Here is a 15629-nt window from a genome sequence, read left to right on the forward strand (position 1 = left end):
ACGTGCGTGAAGTCTTGCCGGTTCTCATAGACAAGATCAATCCGACTCCGGTAGCGGAGCGACGACATCGGCACACGGTGGCTCATTCGCGACGATAGTGGTTGTCCTTTGGTGCACTGTACATGATGTATATTTTTTAAACAAATGATTTTTCCAACATGTATTTAAAAAATAATTACACTATATATCTACAAAATGTACATTGTGCATTTTAATAATATCCAACATGTATTTAAAAAATGTTGAACGGGTACCTTGAAATGTTTGATTTGATTGACAAAAAACATTCATTTTTATTAAAATCAAATCGATATATATATATATTCAAAAATGAAAAATAAAAGGAAAAAAAATGAAAAAATAAAAATATAAGCGTTAAAAAAACACAGAAAAAAGGTACAGCACCGTGTCTTTACTCGCGCGGCGTTCTGACCCAGTTAAGCCTACGCCCGCCTTGATCGGTTCTTCTACAACGAAACCTGGGCTCAAAATAAAAATGAAAAATAAATGCTAAAAACAAAGCTCGGTCGATTTTCCGGAGGAGTTTTTTGGGCGAGATGACCTGCGGCGGCCTCCCAAGCTCGACGGCGCCGGCGCCGATGCCGACGGTGGCGGCCCCGCTGGAGGACGAGAACCTCCTCCCGGAGATCCTCGTCCGCCTAGCCCGGCTGCCGTCCGCCCTCCCGCGCGCCTCCCTCGTCTGCAAGCGCTGGCGCCTCCTCGTCTCCGACCGACGCTTCGTCCGCCGCTTCCGCGCCCACCACCTCCGCAGTCCCCCTCCCCTGATCGGATTCTTCGAGGAGGTCACCCGCGAGCCCTCCCCGGACTCACCCCAGCAGCCTCTTCTTCACCCCGATCCTGGATCCCCCCAACCGCGTCCCGGTCAGCCGCTTCTCCCTGAGCTTCCGCAACGGCGACGGCCGCACGATCCTCGGCTGCCGCGACGGTCTCGTGCTCCTCGTCGACGCGGGGGGTGCCGAGATCGAGGTCCTGGTGTGGGACCCCATCACCGGCGACCAGCACCGCTTCGTCGTCCCTCCGGCGATCGACGAGCGCCAGGTCATCGAGATCTTAAACGGCGCGGTTCTCCGCACCGCCGGGATCCTCGACGACCGCCCATTCCGGTTCCATGTGGTCTTGGCGGGCATCGACAGGCCAAACAAGCGGCTGTTCGCCTGCGTTTACTCGTCGGAGGCCGGCAAATGGGGTGATCCAATCTGGGTATCCGTGGATTCCGAGAGCGACGTTCGCACCACGGTTTCGATGCGTGTTTCGAGTACCCTGGTTGGGAATTCCCTCTACTGGTCGCTGAATGGGGATACTGCTGCCATCCTTCAGTTTGATTTGGGCACACAACGCCTGGCTGTGATACCTCTGCCACTGGATAAGTGCAGCGATGGCAGCCGCTCCTTCCGGGCTATGCCCGTGGACGGTGGCGGGCTTGGCATCCTTGAGCTGTTGGATTTCAACATCCAATTGTGGAAAAGGGAGATCGACCGTGACGGTGTTGTTTCATGGGTGCTGGGGAAAACTATTGAATTGGATCAGCTTCTTTCCCTGGACAAGAGGGGAATGAGTCCAATGATGCTGGGGTATTGCGAGGTCAATAATGTGGTGTTCCTAAGGACAGTATTCAGTATTTTCTTGGTCCAGCTTGAGTCATTGAAGTTCAACAAGCCGCCCATACAGGCATCTTACTTCTTGGTTCATCCATTCACAAGTGTTTATACTGCAGGTAATAACAAAGTAGGAGTACTTTTCTACAATTGATTGATGGAAAGCTTTTCACATCCTTGGCGTTAGACTAATATAATAACATAAATTAAATATGTGTCAACAGTTCCTTTTGCCGCTAAATGTGCTATTGAACATATTGCCATGTTGCTTATGATATTATTTTTATGATTTTCAAACATTTTATTAGAGGTCAGAGGTCAGAGGTAGCAAGCATTTTATGTAAGTTTATTAGATGAAGAAAAATATAGATTAAAACCATGAATGTAAAGATAAAACAAAGCTAAATTTCACTGCTACCTTTCTATTGTGTTATACAAAAGACGTATAATGCCAGTGATTGTGTTTCACGCACTGAGATGGAAAACAGCTGGAAATTGGAAAGCTGAAATGTCCAAATGGTAGCTCAATATACATTTAAAGGCTTAAAACTAGTTACATCCTTTGACCCAATGTTTATTTATTTTAATCTTGCTAACTTCAATCCATAATAAAGGCTTGATTTGATCTGTACGAGATAATAGTTCATTTTTATCACTTGTTGATGACTCGCAAGCGTCAGAGTCTACTTGTACCAGAGGATAAATGAATTGAGTTTGTTTTATCTTTTCAAGCTAAAGTTATTCAAATATGAATTATCATTATTCTTTGTTCTTAAAATTTATTGGTTTGAATATATTATACTTCAGATAACACGGGAATAGCTCTAGATCACTTCTTCATTCTGATCAGCTAATATTATGTGCATGCCATTCCATTTTAGGGGATTACTGAGTGTATATACCATTCTCAGAAATATTCTTTGCAAGGCAGTAGATGTGCTTTTGTTTATCTATTCCAATGCTGAAACATGTGTTTTTCCTCTCTCAATTTTGGCTTATCTAAATATATCGCTGTTATCCCATCGTATCTTTGGTTCTTTGGCTTATGCTTGTAGACATGGGCATTGGTGGTGGACCTGATGAAGCCAAACTTCTGTGTAATGCAATGCATAAGGTGACTGTATTGTGATACATTGGTTGAGCAGGTAATGTAAGCTTATCTTTGTATTTTCATTTGAGGGATCATAACTGGTACCTTTTGTTTTTGTTACAAAATGCCCCCTTTACAACCATTTGTGAATAACCAAATTACAAGTGAGGATTCTCACTGTGGTTCACGCAACCTATTGTTGAAACTTGAAAGTAGGCCGCCATCTCTCTGCCTCCACTTTGATCTTGGTTACTCTCGCCTTAGAAAGCGCTGGTCCACGCATAAATTCCTGTGCTGGTCCTTGTACACCTGCTTCTTCCTTGATAGCCACCACTGCTGCATACTGTCATGAGAATGAGATCGCAGTCTTGCTTCAGTGGCCAGCCCAGTGAGGATTGCTCAGCCAAATCTGGCAGATCTATGGGCATCACACAGGAAAATGCTTGGCCATCTCCTGATGCTGCGACAGTGGAGGACATGTGCCCAGATTTTGAGGTAGTGGTGCTCGAGGCTGTTGCCTGTTGGCAATCCAACAGCGATGCTGAAGGGCAAACCAAATGAAGAACCGGCATTTCAGAGTCAACTTCGCCTTCCAGAGGACCTTTTGGCAGCTGCCATAGCTTAATGCTGTAGTGAGTTCAGAAAAGCAGTGTCCATTTTGGCCTGAAGGAAGTGTCTTTATAATAGGATGCATAATCCCTTGCTAGAGGCTTCTACCACATGGTGGTTGATCTAAACCCGTTAATTAGTAAACGACTATTTCTTACATTTCTAAAACATGTGCCTTTGAGCCACAAGGCAGATGCATCTGCTTTCAACACCATGAAGCAAAGACTTTTTTTTTCCTTTTTGAACTTCTTCTGATTTTGCTGCCGGTTTGATTCTACTTTGGAGGTTTGACATAAGTTCCACAGTGAGATGACTTTGATGTTTATGTTTAGCAATACAAAACTTTGTGAGGTGGTATAACTTTAATGGCTTTTGCATCATCAACCGGTGGTAAAATTTTGTATGACCAGTGACTGTTCCGCAGGTATGTGAGCTCTCATTCAGTTGCTGAGCAGCTGCTGAATGACTTTACCGGCGCAGGTCCCGTCAGTGCGGAAGTTTATTTTCTACGGAGCATGTTCTGGTCAACTGCGAAGAGTAGGATTTATTTGTCCGGTCTGGTAGCTCATTGTGTCACCTAAATATAATTGTAGGCATCATCCAACTGGCATGATGACAAGCCGTGACTTGGCCGCACTAGTAAATAATCCAGCTAGCGGCTGATTATTGCCTCCGGTTTCATTTTCTTTGTCGTCCGAGCAAATCCCACAGATTTCATGGTTGGTACTCTGGTGCATTCTGTGCTATCGCTCGTCTACTTATTTGGTACTGTTATCCTTTTGTTTATGCTCCGTGGTTCCGCGTTGTATGCGGCGTGGAGATTTAATTCTTGAATTTCTGCTACTGGTACCAAAATGTTGAATTGATTTACTTGAGAAAGATGAAGCGTCTGCCTAAGATACATCGATAGAAAATGTCCGTATATATATATATAAATGAATGGTCATGTGTTTCAAAAAGCTCTTGTATTTTTTTAAGTTTGTGTCTAGAAAAAAAATCATATGTTAGAAAATAAAATTTTGAAAATTACTCATGCATTAGTAAGAAATGCCTATGTATAAAAAATAAAATAAAAATTACGGAATTTTTTTGGGGAAAAGTAAAAACGAAAAAAAGGTGAAAAAGGAAGATAAACAGAAAAGAAGAAGAAACAAAATAACATTTTTTTTGGAGCTAAGGAAACAAAATAACCGGGCTGAAAAGAGGATAGGCCGGCCCATGCGCGCACGCGCGGTGCAGAAGGCCCACCCGGCTAGGGTTAAGTAGGACGTATAGAGCCCCCCTCGCCAACCGTCGTCTCCGGGACCGGCATCTTCCACACGCCGCCGCCGTCGCAAACCGGAGAGCGAGACCGACTGCGCGCGCAGCACCACCGCCGCCGCGATTTTCGATTGGTTTGTTCCTCGCCTGTGCTCCCTCTTTTACCTTAACTCCATGGGTATCGTCTTCCTGGCTGCAATAGTAGCCAGTGCTACTGCCATAAAAAAGAAGAGCCGCCCGCAACTGCGCCTGGAAAATTGATGATGTAGAAACAACGCCGTGCTTGCACTGTTTTATTCTGTATCTTCGTGCTATTATGAAATAAAGATGCATTCAGAATCCTATCTATTTCGAGTTCCTTTTATGCCATGTCCGTCCATGGACGCTGTTGCTTTCCTGTGGAAGGTTCAGCCACTGTATTTTACTCTTTACCATCCATGCTGGAGCTTGCCATGGATGGACGCATTCACAGCATAATACTCTGGTGACGCATGCCTCTGTTTGAAATGTTGATGGACTTGTCTGTTGTTATTATGCATGCTTCGTTCTGAATTGTTTTTTAGGAAATTCAGCCATGCTCAAAGTTACAGTTGCTATCACAGTCATGTAGGTATAATTTCCTTACCAGTTACTAGTACAGCTTCTTTGATTAGTTCCTCGCCAAGATTCAGCAGCGTTCTGTGTCATCATCTATCATCTAGACGCTAATTTATTATGTCCGACATGGATGGTTTAAAAGCAACTTGTTTCTCTTCCTTGAAATGCTTTTTTCAGCTGTTGGACAATCAGATGAGCAAGATGGTGGCGATCAGGGTTCCCAGGAACATGCGAGCCAAGCGCGAACTCCTCAAGCACGCGCCCAAGCTTGTAAGCTTTTTTTTTTTGAATGTCAAGCTTTCTTTTTCTTTGACCCTTTTTTCTATTTCAGCTGTTTCAAAATTTCCTTCAGTTTAATTTGCAGTACCAGAAACACACCGCCTCCCGTTGAATTATTATAAACACGGCACCCCTACAATAAGCGTAAATCATCATTATCTTGTGTGTCCGTGGCCAAGCGAAAACTGGTATCTTCCAGCAATTTCCCAAATTAGTTTCAACTAGTGTGCTGCACCAGTGTACTTTGGGGCCGAGTTACACGCAAAAGGGTTGGCCAGACTTTCTGGCACATGTTATATGCTTTGTGCATATAACCACTTGCAAATCTTGACATTAGTTTCTATTGGAAGGCTCTGCTGCTTTATAACCTTCCATGACAAGAAACTATAAATAGCATGTACGCGTTTCTTTTCGATTCCTGTATCAGACTGTTGCTCTAATGTTTGTTCCAGGTTGAGAATGGCAAGAAGATGCTTATTCTACATGGTACAAAGACTAGCACAGTTTTGAACGATGTGCTCGCAGATCTTTTTCACCTGAAGCGTGATCATGCTGTGAAGTACACCAAGAAGAACGACAACATCAGGCCATTTGAGAGCGGGGGTGAAACTTCCCTGGAGTTCTTCTCCCTTAAATCTGACTGCAGCCTCTTAGTGGTAAGTTATATCAGTTCCCATTGTGTAAGTGGTGAGACTTGTTACTCACTTCAGAAAAAAATATATTAAACTGATGATCGCAGAAGTAGACTGAGCTAGGCAATGACTCATCTGAAACTTTTTCCATGTCTGTTATGGTGACCTGTTCATTTTTTTTCTTTGTATATTAAATGTAGAGAATATTATTCTCTATTAATTTTAACTGTAACTATTTATGTTTTTGCAGTATGGTTCTCATTCAAAGAAGAGGCCCAACAATCTTGTTTTGGGAAGGACTTACGATCACCACATATACGACCTTGTTGAAGTAGGAGTTGAGAACTACAAATCCATAGAATCCTATGCATATGATAAAAAGTTGGCGCCTAAACTTGGGACCAAGCCTTTCTTTGCCTTCATTGGGGAGCACTTTGAGAGTGTCGATGAGCTGAAGCATTTGAAGGAAATGCTCCTTGATCATTTCAAAGGAGAGGTGTGCATCTTTATATAAGTTAGAGAGTAGGGCAGGGATAATCCCTTGAGCTTAATTTAGTAACCTGTTTATTGTTGATACAGGTGGTAGAGAACCTGAACCTCGCTGGTGTAGACCGGATATTCGTGTGCACAGCAATTTCCCCTACTACTGTCTACATGATGCACTGTGCTCTCCGTCTAAAAAGGTCAGGCACATCTATTCCTAGGATGGAGCTGGTTGAAGTCGGTCCTTCAATGGACCTGGTAGTTAGGCGGCACCAACGTCCATCTGAAAGTTTACAGAAGGAAGCTATGAAGGCTCCTGGTCATGCTAAGAAGGTAAATCCAATGGAACAGCTGTCTTTTGTTCATCAGATATTGTTATCCTGCTGGTTAGGTTGCAAAATGGCGCCATTAGCCATAAACAACTATACTTCCTGCCCTAATTTTGACACCAATAACTTGTATGCCAGTATGAACTCAGAACTACATTTAACATATTTGCAGGTGAAAAATGTGACGAATAATCCAATTGATGGCAAGGAGGGCAGGATCTACATTCCAGACCAGGAGGTTTGTGTCTCTAAACTGTTTCACTAGCAGCTGTGAAGCTTAAATATTAACCTATTTGCCACACTAATCCGATTCATGGTTTTCTGACCGAAAGGTTTCCAAATTGACCTTAACAAGCGACATAAAGGGCCTGAAGCGGGAGCGCCGTGAAGCCAAGAAAAACAAGGAGAATTCGAAGAAGCAAAAGGTCAACCCCGAGTGAATAACGCAGAAGGCTACTCATTCTTGGTAACTGGTCATTTTTAAGGATTTTTGGTGCACCTGACGATCGCAGCGGCTGTGTTAAGCCAACTGGAGACCAACTTGTTAGGTTGAGCTGTAAATAGTGCGGTACCGTCTTTTTAGGCCGTAAAACCTGTCTACGGACTTCTGCATCTGTGTTGAGGCAGCTTATCTATCAGACATTATTAGTGCGAAATTTTTGGAGCAACGTGTGTTACGAGTATTTTGTTTTAGTATTGTTGTTAGTCCTTGATATTAGCTGATCTGAGATGATTGTTGAGATGACATGGTTTAAGTCTGGTTACCATGGCCATTTTCTTTTCTGAATCTGTATATCCTGCATTTTTGTCGCCTTTTCTTTTATGCATATGTTTTTTTAAATCCTGTAGCCCTGTGAATATGCAGCTTGTCCGTGTTTTAGTGCTTGGGTTCACGTGAGCTACAAAAAAAAGTGAAAATCATTTGTTTTATATAGTATAAACAGTAAACACATTGTTCACTCTTTCAAAATCACCAATTTATCATTTTTTTGTGTAGCTCACGTGTCAATGTAGTACTCCCTTCGTTCATAAATATAAGATGTTTTGGGCATTTTAGTATGAACTACATCCGGACTGAGATGAGCAATGGCAATGTAGGGAGTTGACCTTGTAGGGTTTTTAGAAGTTGATGAACAAACACACTAAAACTTTTCATTTTTTTGTGTAGCTCACGTGTCAAAATACATACGAATTGTTCATCATTTTGAATTTTGCTGCTTCTGTCTGGAGCATTTTTCAGAGCAAATGGCACTGTAGCAGTGCAGGTGCTAGTAGCTACTACTACTGGTGAAAAGATTCTGGGCTTATACTCTTGGCCATGGCACCCAGGTCAGGTGATTGATGCCACTATTTTTCTCCTTCCTTCCTTGTCAGTGGATGGCCCCGTTGGGGTTCGGGTTGTCGCCGCCGCTGTCGTTGGCGCCGTCGCTCGCGCTGGCGGCAGGAGGCGTCGGCTGCGCACGGCTGGGCGGCGATGGCACCGCGCCGGCGCCCCCGCCCCATCCCTCCGGTTTGAAGCTGAACGGCATGCCGCCGCCTGGGATGCCTCCCGCCATAGGCATAGGCATGCCGCCGCCGGGGATGCCTCCTGGCATAGGCATAGGCATGCCGCCGCCTGGCATGCCCCCCGGCATGGGCATGGCGGGCATCCCGGGGAGGGCGGGCAAAGGCACGGGCATGGCAGGAATCGGCATCCCGGGCATGCCGCCGGGGTTCGGGAACAGCGGGAACGACGGCATCGTCGACGGCGGCAGCCACCACTTCATGCTGCTGGTGCCGGAACTCACATCGTCCCTCCCCGCCGTCGCCGGTCCCGGGGCAGGCCCGGGCGCGGCTGCGGCGACCGTGGCGTCGTAGGACGCGCCGCGCCCCGGCTCGAACTCCACCCGGCTGATCTCGTCCTCGTAGTCGTCCAAGGACGCGTCCTGCGGCGCGGTCTCCGCGGCGGCCATGGAGCCGAAGGCGAACTCCTGGGCGTACCCCTCGGCGTCGACGTCGTTGTCGTGGAGGACACGCACGCCGTGCCCCCACCCGGCGCAGGCCAGGAGGACGAGGACGCCGAGGAAGACGGACGGCATGCTCTGCTCCATGGCTCGCTCTGTTCTTAGCTCCGTGGGTGCTGTTCTTGCCGGCGAGGTGGTGAGTGGGAGACGCGTGAGCGGTGCAGGTTTTATAGCGTGGTGACTGGTAACTTGGAGCTGGGGGTAGGTTGGATCATGGTGAGCTGCCTGCACTCCGATTTGTAAATCATCTCATGGGTTTTTCCAGCAGCTCCAGGTGCATGCCGGAGGCGTGCAACAGCAACACCACCTGAAAACTAACAACTTGGGTCACCTTCTGACTTCCAAATCCGGTGCTTAACCTGCACCCTTTGACCAGATTTTCGACAGCACGCAAGAAATTTGCGCATGGAGAGCATGAGTGTTCATCGCAATCGCCGAAACTAAAATCACCGCGATCGCAAATTTGGATATGGCAGCAAGCAATTCTCATTCTGACAAAGCACAACGAATCTGAGCTCAACTTCCAATATATGCAGACAACTTCCAATATATGAGCAGCATCCCACAAATAACTGGGAGAACAGACGCAAGCGTCGCGGTTAAATTTAAACCAGCGTTCTGGTTCTGTTCAGGAAGCACTTGAGCACACATGCTCTCACATGACACTACAGGTCCGCAGCACACAAACTAGGCAGAAGGGATTTCACTCGATAAATCATGAGTGCCCTCCGATCTAATCTATTCGCTCTTCTTGTTCCTCTTGGTGGGCATCCTGCTCAGGACGCCGCTGTCGAGTTTCTGGTACTGCTCTCGGAGCAGGCCCAGGATGCTGTAGAGGAAGTCGTCGACCTGGTCCTCGTACTTCTCGTACAGCACAGGGAGCGTGTGCGCACAGACGAACCCTGTTCCAGGTGATCAGAAAATGTTTACAAGTTAATACATGCATTCGCAAAACAGGAACAGTATGTTATTTCTCGATGGCAAAAAAAAAGTCAGAGAAATGAGAGGCTACAGCTTCTTACGGTCTTACCAATGTAAATGACAGTCAGGAAGTTGAACCAGCTCCCAGCCACAGAAGCAGCCCACAATCCGACAATTGCCTGAAATAAAACATGGCGTGACATCAAAACATCGCCTGATGATGAACAGCCACAGTATTTCCACATGCAGGATTGATTTTCTTTATACTTTCCTATTTGATGTAATGATCACCAATGACGGAATACACAAGGAACACAGTAAAGCTCTACGTACCAATACAAAATGCTTCAAGTTTCTTTCACAAGACACATCTTGAAGGAAACCAAGGAACTTGTTTACTTGGGCACCGATGGCAACAGCAATGTTCACAAACAGGTCCTCTGGCAACTTAACCCGGGGTATTTCAGAAGACCTACATTGACAAGGCATTTTCTATTATTATTATTGCTATGTTGCTGAAAAGGACACACACTGTGCATACACTTCAAAAATTCCATACCTTGAGAAGTTGGACCAAACAAACTGAACCACCATTCCAAGAACAAGGGCAAATGAAATGATTGTCAAGAAGTGGTAATCAAGCCACTCGAAGAAAACCCAGATAGCTGTCGCGAGACCCAAAACACTGGAAGATATCTTCTTGTTCCTCCATAACAACACATCAGCAGCTACAATGATAAAAGAAAAGCATCAGAAATGCCCACAAGGAGAAAACGTAAGTAAACACATGAGCAGATAAGATGACGTACACTTTCCGCCACCCAGAACTCCATGGAGGGACCTCTGACGACCAAACATCTTGTTCTTCACATCAGCGACTGAACCAGGATCGAACCGGCCAGACCTCTGCTTAGGGAGCTTGTCAGAAATGGTATCCATGATGTTGCTCATGATATTGTCAGACTTCTGCTTAGGGAGCTTGTCAGCAATGGTATCCATGATGTTGCCCATGAGCTTTTCAGCCGTGCTCTCAGAATGTTCCGACATCTTCATGTATTTCGAGCTCACTGTGAAGTAGGATGGTATTATGATCCCGTGATATCCAAGACGTGTATAGGGCAGACCAAGCTGACAAGAGCATATACAGAGAAGCAGGACAGAGAAAAAACATGGTAGTAAAATATATGAGTCTGATCAGAAATCGGACCAATGCAATTTGCTTTGACATACTTTACTGGGAGTTTAGAACCATACATTCAACTTTTGGGCCTAAAGCGTGTAGTACATGCTTATGTTATTACTGTTTGCTAGGACTCTCAGGCTGACTTGTAAGTTATTACTGTTTGCTAGGACTCTCAGGCTGACTTGTAAGTTATTACTGTTTGCTAGGACTCTCTCTCAGGCTGACTGGTAAGTTGAGTCGGATGCCTGTTTAACATTCAATATTCATTCATTCATGGACCAGCCTTTCATCATTCATTTCTGACCAAAACTTCCATCATAAATGAACAATCTAGTACACCAGGGTACCCCATTCAGGCATGATATATGACCTGACAAACACTTTTTTGAGCAATTATTGTCCAAATATATACTACTACGTACTATTTTTTTTTGAATCATGTTAAGCGAGAGAAAAATGACATTCAGTTATGCACCACCAAAATCACTGCAAACACCACCAAAACCGTCCCCTTCAAGGGGATCTAACCAGATAAAGACCGGTACTTTATGGATCAAAAATATCAATCTACAAGTCCTTGGCTTTGTTGCGGAAGCAACCGAGGGCACAATCAGCAGAGAAGGCCGCCCATCTCTTCTTTACCCACAACAGAAGCATATTCAGAGCTCGTCTGCTAATAATCCGATCAGCAGAAAAGGGACGAAGAAAAACTACACAGGCAAACCATGTTTACCCCGAAAGTTTCTTCTTATCCTAAAGAACTCACGAATCTACCTACCTTTCCGTCCGGCAAAGCCGCTCTCTCCATCGCTTTCAGGAAAAACAACAAACGAGCAAACAGGAAAAGCGGCTCAGATTCCATCCACATCGCCGCAGGAAAAACAACCCAAACTAGCAGCAGAGCCGCCGGAGAGAGACCGTACCGAGGAGGGGCGCGAGGGAGCTCAGCGGGCAGAGAGGCGTCCGCTCCGGCTCCCGCTCCCGGAGTCGATCGCGCGGAGCAGGCGGCGGCGAGCGAGCGAGCGAGAGGAGTGTTGGTGGGGTGGGGTGGGGCTGGGGGGAGGAGAACGCAGTCGCCGCAGCAGAATTATTTGCTATCGGAATCGTGAAATCCCTCTGCAAGGCGCGTGCACAGGTTTGTGCGCGCGTGGGGCTCGCTTACGGGTGGGGCCGCGGGGGTGGGGCGCAAGTCGCGGGCCCGCGCGTAAGGGGATGTCGCCGTCACGGGGGGTCGTTCGGCGGGGCGCCGGTGTGGAGCACGAGGGGCGAGCGGGGCCCGCGCAGGATATTTTGAGTGGCTTTGGTACGTTGAGCAAATCGCCTTGACTGAGTTGGTCAGCATTTGATTCTCTGCTAACTAAAATGAAGCAAAACGTCCGCTGATTTGAAAACGACGATTTAATTGGATTGCGGGCATTGTTTTGCTATCGGAACGCTGTCACGTGGGAGCACGTGTTATCCTATAATTAAGTACTCCCTCCCTCCCACTTTTTTTAAAACATAGACATCAGAGACGTCCGGCTTTAAATTAATAAAGCCCTCAACATAGGCAGCGTGCACAAATGGAACAAACCAAATAAACGAACGAAACTGAAGCTAGTCAACCATGTTCCAAGGCATGCCAAAATGGCGAAGACGACGAAATAGAGTGCATTACATGGCATAGCTAGCCAGACTAACGAGCACGCAGGCTCAAGGGTAACCAAGACCAAAAGAGCTGCTCATCCCTATGAAGCAGCAAACGGAGGTGACGGGGCTCGGGACGCCGAGTACATGGAGCGGGGACGTGCGATAGCTTGTCGATGGAGATCAGAGTCCTGTTGTCTTCCCAGCGGTGCCCACTGCTGCAAGAATAAGATGCATTTGAAAATAACATCAGCGGGGTGAGAGGGAAACACTCCCTCAATAGTAAAATTGTTACGAATATGCCATAAGGCCCACAGCATGGCCGAGGCACACGTCCACATTATCCGGCGTAAAGTGCCCGGGATCGAAGATAGGTATGACACAAGCTCATAGCGTGAGCGTGGATCCCAATCCACCCCAGCGGCCTCACGAACCACGCTCCAAGCAAAGCGCGCCAAAGGACACCGGAAGAACACGTGGTCAGCATCTTCCGCGTTATCACACAAAGCGCAAGGGCCGGAAGCAGGGCCATTGCGCTTAGCAATATTGATAGAGGTAGGAAGGCGATCTTGGCATAATTGCCATAGGAAGACCTTAATCTTTAGCGGGATTCGCGCCTTCCAAAGCCCCGTGGCTGCCATAGGGGCATGGCCACGGCACAACTCTCTATACAGGGACTTGACAGTGAACCTGCCAGAGCCCGAAAGTCTCCAAGAGACCTCGTCTGTGGAGTCCGACAAACGCACATTCGCTATCAGAGCCCGCAGGCGATCCCACTCTGGCAGCTCCGGCCCCAAAAGTTCCCTTCTGAAGTAGATGGGAGGCGGAGAGGTACTAAGAGCCGAAGCAACCAGTTGGTTGGGCTCAACCGCGATGGAATAGAGAAGGGTGAACTCAGACCAAAGAGGCTGCTGGCCGATCCAAACGTCGTGCCAAAACTGTATGGAGCGGTCGTTATTAACCGTGAACCTCGCGCCCCTGGCGAAGTATGGTTTGAGGGATTGGATGGAGGTCCAGAAGGGGGACCCATGAGGTGTTGCCTCAAAGAAATTTCCATGCGGGAAGTACTTGGCACGAAGGAGGTCAATCCAGAGGCCGGTCCCTCCCTGGGACAGCTTCCAGATCCACTTGCACATAAGTGCAATGTTCATCAGCTTAGAGTTGATGATCCCGAGGCCCCCCTGGGCTTTAGTCTACATACGGCTTGCCACTTAACCATGTGGTACTTCCGTTTTGGACCCGCTCCTTCCCAAAAGAAACGTGCCCGCGGTGTGTCCATTTTCGTGTGGACCCCATCAGCCAACAAGAACATACCCATGGCAAACATGGGTAGGGACGAGAGGCTGGAGTTAGTAAGGATTAGTCTTGCCCCTGAAGACATAAATCGACCTCTCCACGGACACACCCGGTCCGCCACCTTAGTGTTGAGAGGTTCCCAATCGGCAATCGAGCATTTCTTCTCTGCGATCGGGAGGCCGAGGTAGGTAAACGGAAACTTTCCAAGTTTGCAATTGAGCAAGTTGGCAACCCGCTCACTTTCGGCCGCGTCCATCCCTATGGATACCACTTCACATTTGTGGAAGTTAATTTTTAGTCCGGACATGAGTTCAAAACACAGCAAGATGGCCTTAACCGTTGCAATACTGTGTGCGTCCGGCTCAAAAAGGAGTAGAGTGTCATCCGCATACTGCAGGTGTGACACACCTCCTGGGATCAGGTTATCGACCACTCCCTTGATGTGGCCAGCCGAGCGAGCTTTGTCTAGCATGGCGCCCAAGGCGTCCGCCACAAAGTTGAAGAGCAACGGTGAGGCTGGGTCCCCTTGACGCAGCCCACGCTTGTTGCGGAAGAAGTTCCCTACTTCTCCGTTCACCGCTATCGCTGTTTGGCCTCCCGAGACCAGTTGCATCATACGGTGAACCCAAACCGACGAAAATCCTCGATCCAGAAGGATTTGTCGGAGGAACTCCCAGTTCACTCGATCGTACGCCTTCTCAAAATCTAATTTCAAAAGAATTGCCGGCTGGCGAGTGCGTTTGAGCGAGTGAACGATCTCTTGGAGGGCCAACGGCCCCTCCAAGATGTTGCAACCACGAATAAAAGCCGATTGATTCCTACTAATAATACGATGAGCCACCGGAGACAAGCGCGTAGAACAAGCCTTAGAACAAATTTTAAACGGGACATTGATAAGCGCTATTGGGCGAAAAAGTCTAATGTTGTTCGCGCCATGAACTTTGGGGATAAGCGAAAGAACCCCAAAGTTAAGGCGAGAGATGTCTACTGTGCCACGCATGAACCTGTTACATACTTCGAAAATAGGGCCTTTGAGTACTTGCCAAAACCTTTTGAACATCGCCACCGGCCACCTATCCGGACCCGAGGTTGTGTCAGATTTCATCCCAAGGGCCGCCTGGTCGATCTCCTGGGGAAGGAAGGCGAGGCCCAAGCCTTCATTCTCCTCGTCCAAGACCCGCAGAACGGGATCCCAAACATCCGACCGCAGCCGAGCACTGGACTCCTCCCTAGAGCCTATCAACTGGATGTAGAAGTCATAAATGTGACGTACAATATCCTGTTGGCGCAAAAGGAGCCCCTGCTCAGATTGCAGTCTCAGGATGGCGCACTTACGTCGCCGGCCGTTAGCATAGGCATGGAAATATTTTGTATTCGCACCCCCCTTGAGCGTCCACTTGATTCCACCCCGCCTACGCCAGTACTCCTCCTCAGCACGTAGGAGGGACTCAACTTGGGCCTCTACAGCGTATCGCTGAGCCCAGTCTTGCTCCGAGAAGACCTGTGAGTCCGCAGCAGCATCCATACGGGCGAGGTCCGCGACCAAGCGCGCTCGGAGCAGCTTATCCTCACGACCCTGGTTGGCCCCCCAGCCTTTGAGAGCCGCTCGCATCCCCGCCCCTGCGGCAATCCAGAAATCCATGGGCCCTCGCATGTGCCCGATCCGGGCAACACAAGTCTCCCATTTGGAGAGGAAGAGTTGCTC

The 15629-nt window shown here is 47.5% G+C and overlaps 3 protein-coding genes and 1 pseudogene across 5 annotated transcripts; 2 read left to right on the forward strand and 2 right to left on the reverse strand.

Moving 5' to 3' along the window:
* Positions 1-437: 437 nt before the first annotated feature.
* Positions 438-4076, forward strand: LOC123105271 (uncharacterized; annotated as a pseudogene).
* Positions 4077-4561: 485 nt separating this feature from the next.
* Positions 4562-7718, forward strand: LOC123105272 (ribosome production factor 2 homolog). The gene is made up of 7 exons (XM_044527312.1): positions 4562-4709; positions 5350-5442; positions 5904-6107; positions 6334-6579; positions 6663-6899; positions 7068-7133; positions 7228-7718. The coding sequence occupies exons 2-7, from the start codon at positions 5365-5367 to the stop codon at positions 7333-7335; spliced, it is 939 nt and encodes a 312-aa protein (XP_044383247.1). The 5' UTR covers positions 4562-4709; positions 5350-5364; the 3' UTR covers positions 7336-7718.
* A 303-nt stretch (positions 7719-8021) lies between these two features.
* On the reverse strand, positions 8022-9053 carry LOC123105274 (inverted formin-2). Its single transcript, XM_044527317.1, has one exon. It carries the CDS (start codon positions 8983-8985, stop codon positions 8266-8268), a length of 720 nt encoding a protein of 239 aa, XP_044383252.1. The 5' UTR covers positions 8986-9053; the 3' UTR covers positions 8022-8265.
* A 356-nt stretch (positions 9054-9409) lies between these two features.
* Positions 9410-12160, reverse strand: LOC123105273 (reticulon-like protein B8). Of its 3 annotated transcripts, XM_044527315.1 has the most exons (7): positions 11926-12089; positions 11781-11812; positions 10629-10886; positions 10379-10547; positions 10153-10291; positions 9929-9998; positions 9410-9800 (listed from the first exon to the last, which is right to left on the reverse strand). In XM_044527315.1, the coding sequence occupies exons 3-7, from the start codon at positions 10870-10872 to the stop codon at positions 9637-9639; spliced, it is 786 nt and encodes a 261-aa protein (XP_044383250.1). In that variant the 5' UTR covers positions 10873-10886; positions 11781-11812; positions 11926-12089; the 3' UTR covers positions 9410-9636. The 3 variants fall into 3 exon arrangements, with proteins under 3 accessions (XP_044383250.1, XP_044383249.1, XP_044383248.1); XM_044527314.1 differs by lacking the exon at positions 11781-11812 and having other exon boundaries at positions 11926-12160; XM_044527313.1 differs by lacking the exon at positions 11926-12089 and having other exon boundaries at positions 11736-11812.
* Positions 12161-15629: the final 3469 nt, after the last annotated feature.

This window comes from Triticum aestivum, chromosome 5A (assembly GCF_018294505.1).
Source record: "Triticum aestivum cultivar Chinese Spring chromosome 5A, IWGSC CS RefSeq v2.1, whole genome shotgun sequence".
Taxonomy (NCBI): Eukaryota; Viridiplantae; Streptophyta; class Magnoliopsida; order Poales; family Poaceae; genus Triticum; species Triticum aestivum.

Excerpts from the sequence above, each read along its gene's own strand:
- LOC123105272 (XM_044527312.1), top strand. The coding sequence starts at position 5,365 with ATGAGCAAGATGGTGGCGATCAGGGTTCCCAGGAACATGCGAGCCAAG. Across the intron at positions 6,108-6,333 it reads CTGACTGCAGCCTCTTAGTG|TATGGTTCTCATTCAAAGAA; the intron begins GTAAGTTATATC and ends ATGTTTTTGCAG. Across the intron at positions 7,134-7,227 it reads TCTACATTCCAGACCAGGAG|GTTTCCAAATTGACCTTAAC; the intron begins GTTTGTGTCTCT and ends TCTGACCGAAAG.
- LOC123105273 (XM_044527314.1), bottom strand. The coding sequence starts at position 10,872 with ATGAAGATGTCGGAACATTCTGAGAGCACGGCTGAAAAGCTCATGGGC. Across the intron at positions 10,548-10,628 it reads AGTTCTGGGTGGCGGAAAGT|CTGCTGATGTGTTGTTATGG; the intron begins GTACGTCATCTT and ends TTATCATTGTAG. Across the intron at positions 10,292-10,378 it reads GTTTGGTCCAACTTCTCAAG|GTCTTCTGAAATACCCCGGG; the intron begins GTATGGAATTTT and ends TTGTCAATGTAG.
- LOC123105274 (XM_044527317.1), bottom strand. The coding sequence starts at position 8,985 with ATGGAGCAGAGCATGCCGTCCGTCTTCCTCGGCGTCCTCGTCCTCCTG.